The sequence below is a fragment of the Lynx canadensis genome, chromosome B4 (assembly GCF_007474595.2).
Source record: "Lynx canadensis isolate LIC74 chromosome B4, mLynCan4.pri.v2, whole genome shotgun sequence".
Classification (NCBI taxonomy): domain Eukaryota; kingdom Metazoa; phylum Chordata; class Mammalia; order Carnivora; family Felidae; genus Lynx; species Lynx canadensis.
The window spans coordinates 116,469,274-116,481,608 of NC_044309.1; the positions used below are offsets into that span (position 1 = coordinate 116,469,274).

At 37.5% G+C, this 12,335-nt stretch overlaps 2 protein-coding genes across 2 annotated transcripts in view; one reads left to right on the plus strand and one right to left on the minus strand.

Moving 5' to 3' along the window:
* The first annotated feature begins 344 nt into the window (after positions 1-344).
* On the plus strand, positions 345-6,458 carry SNRPF (small nuclear ribonucleoprotein polypeptide F). The gene is made up of 4 exons (XM_030323437.1): positions 345-485; positions 2,355-2,480; positions 5,708-5,772; positions 6,328-6,458. Exons 1-4 carry the CDS (start codon positions 483-485, stop codon positions 6,392-6,394), a joined length of 261 nt encoding a protein of 86 aa, XP_030179297.1. The 5' UTR covers positions 345-482; the 3' UTR covers positions 6,395-6,458.
* Positions 6,459-7,308: 850 nt separating this feature from the next.
* CCDC38 (coiled-coil domain containing 38) overlaps positions 7,309-12,335 on the minus strand; it is a 47,189-nt gene continuing 42,162 nt past the window's right edge. Inside the window, 2 exon segments of the mRNA XM_032593797.1 lie at positions 7,309-7,422; positions 11,131-11,224. Coding sequence (XP_032449688.1) covers positions 7,309-7,422; positions 11,131-11,224 — 208 coding nt within the window.

Genomic DNA, 12,335 nt, shown 5'->3' on the forward strand with positions numbered 1-12,335 from the left:
CGAACAGGAAACTCAAGAGCCCAAACCCCGTTCTCACAGCTGTGAAAGGACAAGCTGGTGAGAAATCACGTCCGCTCTACAGAGTACACAGCATTTCTCAGTGGAACTCATAACGCAGGTGAGCAAAGGAGAAACCCCCGCCCGCCTCACTGGAGAGTTTCCCTAGCAAGGGCCCTGGAGCAAGTGGGGCTACAGAAGTTTCCCACAGGGCTGTGCGCGGCGCGGAAGGCTCAAACACTCACGCTACCGCTGGTTGCCAGGGGACACTTCACAGCCACCTCCTCCAATCAGAACTCATCTCTCTGTGCCCAATCACAGAAGCCAAGAGAGCTGTAGTCGGAGGTGAAAGGTCACGCTGCTGTTTGGCGGCCATTTCTCTGGAGGCTCCGCGATTCGCGCCTAACTGTAGCTACTCCAGTCACGAGGGACGGACGACAGCTGGGTCGGCGGCGAGTGGCCTGCAGCATTTGCTTATAGTCGCGATGGTAAGCAGGAAGAAAGCGACCGGAGTCGAAGAGCCAAGGGAGAGCGGGTGACCGGCCTCGCCGGGCCCGGGGCTTGGTTCGCTCGGTTCCCATTCATCCGCGTGGGGAGCCGCGCACCCGTCGCCTGCCTCTTTTTCCCTGCTCTGCGAATCTGAGGCGCGCGCTCTCCTTCCGATGCCCTTCCCTCCCCAGAAGTGCCCCTGACCCTATGCCCCTGTTCGTTTGAATGTGAGCCTGAGGTACCTTGCTGTCTGGGACCACAGGGTCGAGGTAAAGATGAAGCGGTCTTTATGCCCCACTTATCCCACTCCAAAATCGGCTTTAATTTCATCATGTTGGGATTCCTGGCCCTGCAGCCCACTGGAACACAGAGTGCAGGCTTTGGAGCATTCATTTGTTTGTTTAGCAAAAAAAATTTTTGAGCGCGCGCTACCAGATACTGTTCTAGGCGCTAGAGTATAAGGTGAAAAGTACTGAGGTGGACCCTGCCCTAGCTTTACTCAGCCGGGTGTGAGAGATAGACTTTAATCAAATAACATAAACATGTAATTACAAATAATGTGAAGTACTGAGAAGAGAGCAAACAGGATGCTGAGAGGGTGCAAGATGGTACATTAGAAGACAGGTCAGGGATGGCATCCCTGGTAGGATTTCACTAACTAAATAGGAAATAGGAAATCCAGCCCCTTAAAGAGGAAACGTGTACGAAGCACGGGGAACACGAGCATATGGGCCCCAAGGCTGGAAAGAAAGCTTGACCAGTTGGAAAAATTGGCCTAAAGCTACACCGCTTGAAGAACATGGTTATGAGATAGGATGGGGAAGACCCTTAGGTGGTGTTAAGAGGTCTGGATTCTACTTCAAGTGCAATTGAAAGCCATGGAAGCATTTTAAGTAGAGATATCACATGATAAAGATAATACTTACGTGCATAAGTTGGAGAAAGACCAGAGTGAAAACTGGAAACCCATTAGGAGGTCATTGCAGTAGCTCCCATGTTCTTTGGGATTACACTGCATATGCTTATCTTAGAGGGGTTTAGTAGCCAAGTTCCTTGGTTCTTTTCTTTCTTTGAGCTGATGGGTGAGCAGATGAGAGAAGGAAAAATCTGAATTCACTGGGAGATACTACTACTGGTTTGTTGAATAAAAACTATCGATTGCCCATATGTAGCCCGGAGGCTTTACTAAGTCAAATAAGACCCAGCAGACCACCTAGCTCCTGGATTCAAGTGAAAGACTGAAATGTCATCTGCCCCCTCCTTACCTCTGTAGCCTCCTGTTTGGGACTCTGACATCACTGGATTGTTTGTCCCTGAGATCGACTTGTTGCTTCACTCTTTACTCCTTTTACATAGGTAGCCTCTTGTATCTAGAACAGCCCTTTCTCCCTCTAGAAATACCTCTCATCCTTTAGAACGGAAGCATTACTTTGGGCAACCTCTCCTTTTGACTTTGGATTGACTGGTACCCTTACACATGCTATCTCTTCTTACTATATTGCAGTGCAATACCTATTTGTATGTGTTTTGCCTCTCCCCCTCCCAGTGTGAGCTTCTTGAGGACAAGGACTATAGTCTACATTATTTTTTTCGCAGCCTTTGTTTTTTTACAGCCTGGAACAATGAGTGATGTATAGTAGGTATTCATTGTTTAAGGGAATACTGAATGAAATTGTCTAACCGGGTATTTAAATTTCTCATATGCTCTTCAACAAATAAAAGTGAAAATTAATGCAGTAAGCGAGAGTCAAGAGCTTGCTTTATTTCGATACCATAAAATATTGGTGATTTCGGTAGAGGGGAGTAAGTAATGAAAACTGAGCTAAGGAAAAATAACTGATTGAGATCTTTTTTTATTCTTTATGCAGAGTTTGCCCCTCAATCCCAAACCTTTCCTGAATGGATTAACAGGAAAGCCAGTAATGGTGAAACTTAAGTGGGGAATGGAGTACAAAGGCTACCTGGTATCTGTAGATGGCTATATGAACATGCAGGTAAGCTAAGGAGATAAGGATCATTAAATTATATTTATTTTGCTTTACCTTAACTCCTCAAGGGCTTATAAGAATACAGTCAACTAAATTGATAAACATAAAACAAAATTCAAGAAAAAAAAGTCAAGGTCAAGAAGGCTGTTATAATTGTGATAAACTGTGTACAAGACCTGTTAAACCAAAATTCAGCCATAGAATTGACTTCTAGTGGTTAAAATAAAAAGAACTCAGATACTTGATTCATAGTGGTATAAAGGAAACACAAATGGTTTTTTGGTTTTTGGGGGGGGGGGTTTGTTTTTGCAGAACAAACAAAACTCTCCAAGCATTTAGCTCTGAAAGACATTTTTCAAGTGACATTTTTAAGTCTTTTAATGAATGCTAAAGACACAAAATCAAAGTAATTCAATAAAAGTATTTCTTGAGGGAGAGTTTAGGCCAAGCCAAAGGAATTGTTGAACTGACTGCATGTGTGTTAAGCTAGCTTCTGTAAATGTTTAGGACAGGATTTTTTTGTTTTTGTAATTGAGGTAAAACATATGTAACGTAAAATTTACCATTTTAACCATTTTCAAGTATAGAACTCCGTGACATTAAGTACATTCACATTATGGTGCATCCATCACCATTATCCATTTCTAAAATTCTTATATCATCCCCAACTGAAACTATACCCATTAAAAGATAACTCCCCATTTCCTCTAACCCCTGGTAAACATTATTCTTTCTGTTTTCATTCTGGGTACCTCATATAAATAGAATCCTACAACATTTGTCCTTTTGTATCTGGCTTATTTCATTTAGCATAATGTTTTCGAGGTTCATCCATGTTGTAGCATTTATCAGTTTCATTCCTTTTTGTGACTGAAATAATATTCCATTGTATGTATATACCACATGTTAATCCATTCTTCTGTTGATGGACATTTGAATTATTTCCACCTTTTGGCCTTTGTAGTACAATGAACATGGTTATATAAATATCTGTTAGAGGTTCTGCTTTCACTTCTTTTGGATATGTATCCAGAAGTGGAATGATTGGATATAAAGTAATGCTTTGTTTAATTTTTTGAGAAACTGCCATACTATTTTCTATTAGCAAAACATAAAGGATCAATTTCTCCACATCCTCACCAATATTTGTTACTTTCTGTTTTGATAATGGCTATTCTAAAGAGCGTAAAATAATCTCATTGTTTTGATAATCATTTCCCTGATGATTAGTGATATTGTGATCTTTGTGTGCTTATGGCAATTTATACATCTTTGGAGAAATGCTTGTTCATGCCCTTTGCCCATTTAAAAACTGGGGTGTTTTGTTTCTTTGTTACTTTTGTTTCTTTGTTACTCTGTAGTAGTTTACAGCCAGGTTTTTGAGGAAAGAGTTTGAAATTATATTTTCCTGAAGCATAGGTATTTATGTGACTGATTAATGGCAGATGGATTTTAAAGGTAGTTGGTCAGTCCAATCATGACTCTAAGTATTCCAAACTGGTACTTCTTGTAGGAAGAGTATTAACAGGGGCACCTGTAGGCAAAAAGAGCTGAGATTTTCCTTAATTCAAGAGGTTACCACTTGAACAGATGATGCTTAGGTCCCCAAAGTTCTTATAGAACATGGTTTTGGCCTGGATAATTCTTCAGGCAGGAATCATTTACCAAGGCCATAGAAAAATCTGAAGAGTAATACCAGTCTGTTGAAATGTTCCAGACTTAAATAGTGGTAGTGATTACACAACTTTATGAATATATTAAAAACCACTGGGGGCACCTGGGTGATTCAGTACAGGTCACAATCTTAGGGTTTTTGAGTTTGAGCCCTACGTTGAGCTCTCAGCACAGAGCCCACTTTGAAGCCTCTGTCTCCCTCTCTCTCTGCCCCTTCCCACTGTCAAAAAATAAACATTTAAAAAAAATTCGGGGTGGGGGGAAAAAACCCACTGACTTGTATCCTGTAAAAGTGAATTTTATGCTGTGGGCATATATCTCAATAAAAGAAAGAAGTAAAGAATACCCACAGAATATTTGGTTTTAGAAGTAATGTAGTTCCTAGTGAGCCTACCAGAGTTGTGAAGTGTATCTGAATAATTACAACCACGTTAATGAGGCTTTTGAGTTTGTTTATTGAATGAAAATTTATTGACTGCCCATTACGTGCCTGGCTGTGTGAATATACCAATGAACAAAACAAAGTCCCTTCTTTGAAGGAGTTTATGTTTTAGTGTGGGAGATGGTAATATAATGTGATATCAGGTAATGATAGATGCTATGGAGAAACAGAAAGCAGAAACATAGTGTGCAGTGTTAGATAGAGAGCCAGGGAAAGCTCTGAGGAAGTAAATTTAATCCGAAAACAGAATTGAGTGAGGAACTGAAGAGAGTATCTGAAGAAAAAGCACCTCAGTTTGAGGGAACAGCAAGTACCTGGGCTTTGTGGCAGGAACTTATTTGGTGTGTTTCGGGCATGGCAAGAAATCCAAAGCAGAATGACTTAGAATGATAGAAGAATGGAAACGTAGTCATAGAGGACTTTTTACGTGATTGTGATTTGTAAAAGTTACAAATAAAGTTTTTTACCTGTATGTGGAAGGAAATGTAAACTTTTTGACGTAAAGTTGGAAATAATAGTTTCCTGAAATAACTATAAATTATGGTTACTCTGAATTGTTTAACTTTCTCTTAAGAACTTATTTCTGTTTATTAGCACATAATTTTTTAAAATTCTTACTCAGTTCTTTGGTTTGGTTGTTGACTAATATAAAAGTATTAGATATTTTAGCTGTAGATTTTGTACCCATTGGGTTCTTCAATGTGCTGTGGTGTTATTACTCAGTTAATACCTGGTTCCTTAGAACTGAATTTTTGGAAAGCATTTAAATCACAACTTATTCATAAATTGGAGACTGTCTTCCTTGACATGCTGCTTTAATGTCTAATACAAAGGAGTGTTACATAACTGAGAGATTTAAAAACTTACATTGAAACAAGCTTTATTATATATTCTATATCCATCGATGTTAACTTTACTGAATGTTTATATGAAACCCAAAAGTACTACAGTAGTAAAAGAAAGCTAATATCCTGTTAATTATAGATAAATGTGAGTTGTTGGTATAGAAAGGTTTCAGTTAATAAGTTGTCTCACCAGTATTACCTAACATTTTAGGTAGTGTTACACTATTTTTCTCCTGTATTATTATACTAATATACTTTCTTTTTATTTAAAGCTTGCAAACACAGAAGAATACATAGATGGAGCATTGTCTGGACATTTGGGTGAAGTTTTAATAAGGTAACAAGAATAGTAGTATATGTAAGGAGTTACTAGTGAGCACTAGAAATCCGTTTTAAATTAGTGTCTCAATTTCAGAATTACTTTCTTTAAGTCACTATTAACATAATATTCTACAGTTAGACTTAAAGAGTTTTGAAACCCTTAAACTTGTCAAAGAAGATGGAAATTTTTTGGAGTTATCCTTAAGATTTTTCTAGTGTTGATACTAAACTTTCTAGCTCTTGGTGTAACCTTTTTCAGTGGTTTAGGTGGAAGAGCTTGGTTTTGAATTTTAGTTGGGTCTGGCTGCTATTAGGGATTTTCACTATATTCATTTTGAAATAGTTTCACACCTTCAAATTTGAATCATTACCTTTGGAAGGTCATAAAGATACCATTTCATAATATCTACTTGGTAAATAAGTGCCATGTGCTTTTGCAAAACTTTTTTTTAAAAAAGAAAGAAATGATGCATTGTAAATTGTAAATATTGCAAATATCTAGCAATAGTAATTCAGATCTTAATGTGGTTTCCGGTTGGAACAACAAAATGGACTGTTTTTCTATTTACAGGTGTAATAATGTCCTTTATATCAGGGGTGTTGAAGAAGAGGAAGAAGATGGGGAAATGAGAGAATAGCATCTTTTGTGGGGAATTTTTTTTATATATATTTCTAGACAATAAACTTTTTTTTTCAACTTGTCTTGTGAACTATTCCTATTCAGATATTTAAACGCAGAGCTCAAATGTTGAAACAGTTGAAAGATTATTCACAGAATTAATGCTTTAAAAGACACTGAACTTCATTCAAGTTGGTTTTCTTTTATAAGCTCAGTATTCTTTTTTTTTTTTTCTATAGGGAGAAAATTATATGCTTAATAAACACTTATGAAGGTGAATTTCAGTGCTTTTCTTGTAATACTATATTAACTGAGACCTTTTAAAACAACTTTCTTTTAAAGTTATTGAACCACTTTTGTCATGTATAAAGTTAAATATTTCCTTAGAATTAATGTACACTGTTTCATTTTACTTAGTAGTCAACAAATTACCTGTTAATTTAAGTTTTAAACTCCTCAAAACCATTTAGATGTTTTAGAGTTATACACTGTTAAACTGTATACTCCACAGTGATAAAATGTACACTATGAACTGTGGACTGGTTGAGAACAAATTAGATCATTTAAAGTCCTAGATTGTTAGAGAATGCCATTATTGCACTTTAATGGTCATTCACCACATTGTTAATGTAATGTTAAAGGAATGTAACATAAAGTAATGTAAGTTAAAGTACACTTTGGATGTGTAGCTCCAACTGGGATAACCCAAAGACATAAATGTTTAGCTTATGGTATACTACTTAGGATATGGTAATAAAAGCCTTCAACAAAAAGAAAGTAACTCCCATTGCCAATCCTATAACCACGAGAATAAGTGCCTGTCTTCCTTAAATTGGTTAGGCCAGCATATGGGGCAGAATATTGCCATTACTGAAAACCAAAATCTACAAAATGCCTAAAACATTCTGGCAGTAAATGTCTTAGTGCACCTATTCAAGTGAAAAAATATTCTTCCTCTAGTGATTTTGTTCTTGTATCCTTGACCAAAAGTAGTTCATGTTTGTTACCAGATGGAGGTTTTGAACGGTAGGTAAGTCTTCTTCCCAGCTGAAACAAAAGAAACAATACTTACTATTTTTCATCATAACTATTTTCTATTGAATTATAAGTAAAATAATAACATTCACATGATTTTTCCCAGGAATTACATGGCTCAAAATAGTAAAAAAAAAAAAAAATCAGTTACAAAGGGATTGATAACCTAATGGGTGTCCAACATGCTAGGCAAAATTACATAATAAATAGAGCACCATAGTGTGCAAGAGACAGAGCAGTTAGGTTTTATGCGAAGTTGGGTGATTTAGGTAAAGTCATCAAAAAGCATATGTTTCACAATCAGCAAAACTAAAAGGCCACCAATGGAATAGGAGAAGATATTTGCAAGTGACATATCAGATAAAGGGTTAGTATCCAAATCTATAAAGAACTTCTCAAACTCAACACCCAAAAAACAAATAATCCAGTGAAGAAATGGCCAAAAGACATGAATAGACACTTCTCTAAAGAAGACATCTAGATGGCCAACCGACACATGAAAAAATGCTCAACATGACTTATCATCAAGGAAATACAAATCAAAACCATAATGAGATACCACTTCACACCTGTCAGAATGACTAACATTAACAACTCAGGCAAAAACAGATGTTGGCAAGGATGCAGAGAAAGAGGATCTCTTTTGCACTGCTGGTGGGAATGCAAACTGGTGCAGCCATTCTGGAAAACAGTACGGAGTTTCCTCAAAAAATTAATAGAACCACCCTATAACCCAGCAATTGCACTACTAGGTATTTATCCAAGGGATACAGGTATATGCTGTTTCGAAGGGGCACATGCACCCCAAGGTTTATAGCAGCACTATCAACATAGCCAAAGTATGGAAAGAGCCCAAATGTTCATTGATGGATGAAGATGTGGTATATATATATACAATGGAGTATTACTCAGCAATCAAAAAAAATGAAATCTTGGGGTGCCTGCGTGGCTTAGTCAGTTACGCATCCGACTTCAGCTCAGGTCATGATCTCGCGGTTCGTGAGTTTGAGCCCTGCGTTGGGCACTGTGCTGACAGCTCAGAGCCTGGAGCCTACTTCAGATTCTGTGTCTCCCTCTCTCTCTCTGACCCTCCCCTGCTCTCATTGTCTTTCAAAAGTAAATAAACATTAAAAAAAAATTTTTTTTTAAATGAAATCTTGCCATTTGCAACTACATGGATGGAACTAGAGGGTATTATGCTAAGCGAAATTAAAGACAAATATAGGACTTCACTCATATGAGGACTTTAATATACAAAACATGAACATAAGGGAAGGGAAGCAAAAATAATACAAAAGCAGGGAGGGGGACAAAAACATGAAAGACTTAAATATGGAGAACAAACATGGTTACTAGAGGGGTTGTGGGAGGGGGATGGGCTAGATGGGTAAGGGGTATTAAGGAATCCACTGAAACCATGTTGCACTATAAGCTAACGAATGTAAAAAAAATAAAAATTAACAAATTTTAATAATGAGAAAAATCATATGTTTCAGATAGGGCCAGCCTAGAAAAGCACCATATTTGAGGCCAACATTGCACTTCTCAGTACGTGCCATAGCCGGTTTCTCCCCCATTGGTTAGAAGAGATCACTTTCCTTGGCTGAATACCAATTGATTGGCATTTAAAAATCCTGTTAGATAAAAACGTGAGAAAACCATGTACATCTTCTTAAACATTAGTCATCCTGTCGGCTCTTAGATAAACCTTACAAATGCGAGGAGTGTGGGAAGGGCTTCTGTCGGTGTTCCACCAGGAGAAGCTTAGGGAAACCTTCGGTTTGTACCTATTCATTCCTTCTAAGGCATTGACTCAAGTATATCAATTATTCTTCTCTTTTAGTCTCTTTTTTTCCTCCTTTATTTTGTTTTGCTTCTATATCTGAATTTGTGTAAATTAAATGGATGAGAAAACTGTTCTATTGAAGATGAGATTTGATGGGACATCTCCAGTGTCTCAAAAGGGGCACTAACCCTATGTAAGACTGCCTCCTGCATCACAGAATTTGACATTCCTGGCCCAAGGTAACTAACAAGGCAGTCCTCCCCATCATTTTATCAACCAAAGTGTTCTTAGGGTCTAGAATCCCAGAATTCCTCATAACATCAACTTTTTTCTCTGTCCAAACAATTTCTTTTGGTAACCTTTGTCATTAATACTGAGAAAATTGCCAGTGATGAAGTGCCCTGACTGGGTAAGAACTATCAGAGGTCTTTGTACATTATCAACTTATCAGATTGCTATTGTTTTTCCATTTTTCTTCTAGTTTTTGTTCTCTCATTTTTAGCCTGTTAATTCAATTCAATAAGCATTTATTGAGTATCCACTATGTGCTAAGCTTTGGGGGTACAAAGTCATAAAAATTCACAGTTTGGGGTGCCTGGTGGCTCAGTCAGTTAAGCCTCATTGATTTTGGCTCAGGTCATGATCTCAGGCCAGTTGTTGAGATTGAGCCCCATGTTGGGCTTCACACCGACAGTGAGAAGCCTGCTTGGGATTCTCTCTCTCCCTCTGCCTGCACCCCACTCATGCACGTGTGCTCTCTCTCCCAAAATAAAAACCTAAAAACTCAAGGTCTAGAAGGAAAGATGGATATATTAAGAATAATCATTTCAATGTGATGAGTTTAGTGAATAGTGTGTATATGTGGATGGGTGATGAATGGTAAATTCTCCTTTGGGAGAAAGAGGACAAGTCAGGTCTTCATAGGAAAAGCTAAACTAGAGAAGTCAGGCCCTTTTAAAGATGAAATGCTTATTTAAATAAAGTAATTTAAGATCATCACTTTTTGACATATATTAACAGTTACCACACTTCAATTTTTTCAAGTACTTCGCTCAAAAGACTGGTTGTGAGGCACACAATAAACCTTCCCTGTAGGTTAGAGTTACTACTGTGGTAAGAATCAATGTCCATGGTGGCTTTGCAGATAACCATGGAATTGGCTTCTCCGAATATATTTCAGACCCTAACCCAGAGGAAGGAGAGTAGCAGATAGAAACACAAGGCCCTCCATACCCAGTGTGAAGTCATGGACCACATGGACTCAGTGACTACCCAATCCCATACTTATTATTGGACAGGTGATCTTGCAATATAAAGAACCTTGACTTCTGGTCCAGAATCTGCTGCTAAATCTGAAGCGACTCTAGGTAAATCATTTTAACTTAAACTATTAATCTATTTTTACAATATGAAGATTAGAAGACCCATCCAGTTATATGTAATTCTCTGGGTTTGCCGTCCTTGTTGAATGAAAGAAGCAAGGTTCATGGGTACTATTTGTAAGAAGGAGAATATATACAATAACTACATAGAACATTTCCAGAAAGATGCAGATGAAACTTAGGTGGTTGCATCCAGGGAGGGGAACTGAAAATGACTTTCCACTAAATACTCTTCTATCTTTTGAACTTTGAGCCATATGCTTGTTACTATCTAAAAAAATTATTTAAAGAAAAAATTCTCTGGTTTCATGAACCTGGAGCTAAAAGAAGTGAGGCAAAAGGTTTTTACTAAAAAGTGGGTCTAATGGAGAATCGTAGACCCAGATATTTGAATTATCCTAAAAGTAACAAGGAATCAGAGACCAACTGAAGCTGTGACCAGGAAAGACTATTTTGCTAAAGTTCACCCTTGATAAATTAGCTGAATTAGGTATTTCACAGAAGCATTCACATATTAGATGTAGCTGGACCTACTGATAACAAAACACAAACCTTTTTCTTTGGTTGTGCCACTGCCCTTTCCAGAGCAGCTTTTAGCCTTTCCTCTTGGTGTCTTTGTTTTTCTTTCATTTTATCTTCACGTAACCTGTCAAAAAAGGAAAACATTTTTGCAACTATAAATCACAAAAAGTAGAAAAAAGACCTATAGTATTTGGTAATGAACTACCTAAATATTTTATGATTTCCCTTAAAGTTAAATAATACTTTACCTTCACTCATACTATGGCTTTTGAATATTCAGGGGAAATGTCAACAACAGATCCTATTCGTGTTAAAGTGGGAGAAAATGCTTGTCACCATTTTGGAAGGAGTAAATCTATCTACCTAGATCTTGGTCTAAAACAACCACCTCAACAAAGCCTTGTTACTCCACTTCTGTTTTAGCACTTTACAGTTAATGTGGGCAAGGCCACTTGAATTAACACCCAGCCTCCTCCTTTAGTCTGTTTACTAAAGTATAATGTGTAGAAAAATGCATGAATCACAGTGTATATTATATAGTTCAGTGATTACCATAAAAGTGTACTTTTCCAGTTAATCTTTTTGAATGGAATCCTGAAATTAAGACCAAGAAATGCTATTTGTCTTGTTCTCTTTAGAGTTCTTGTAAGGATAAAATTACATAAAATGACCTCTGCATATTGGGCCAATGCCTAATGCAGAATAGGCGCTCAATAAGTGATAGCTATTTTATGGACTCCTATAATTGTAAGTGTAATATTTACTGAACATTTTTTATGCAAAATTAGGTTTATGTGTCTCTAACTCATGGGAAAAATAAAATTCGTTTTGATAAGAATGACAAGCAATTAGCATTAGATTCATGTATCACTATTGAAAATAAGTTGTAATTACAATCCAATGAAAATTATTTCCTATTGTAGAAAAGAGGCAAGTGCTGTTAGTGTAATCATTCATAGAGGTCTTCCCCCCATTTTCATTTTCATTTTCATTTTATTTTTATTTTTTCCATTTTCATTTGAGAGAGAGAGAGTACACAAGCTGGGGAGAGGGGCAGAGGGAGAGAGAAGGAGAATTCCAAGCAGACTCCACACTTGGCACAGAGCCCAAAGCAGGGCTCCATCCCACAACCCTGGGATCATGACCTGGACCAAAATCAAGAGTTGGACCCTCAACTGACTGAGCCACCAGGTACCCTAGTCATAGGTCACCTTATGGAAGGAGTAATCTTTTAT

Bases quoted from the DNA above. Each gene is read 5' to 3' on its own strand.
- SNRPF (XM_030323437.1), top strand. The intron at 2,481-5,707 runs GTAAGCTAAGGA...TTTTATTTAAAG, and splicing joins ATGGCTATATGAACATGCAG to CTTGCAAACACAGAAGAATA. The intron at 5,773-6,327 runs GTAACAAGAATA...TTCTATTTACAG, and splicing joins TTGGGTGAAGTTTTAATAAG to GTGTAATAATGTCCTTTATA.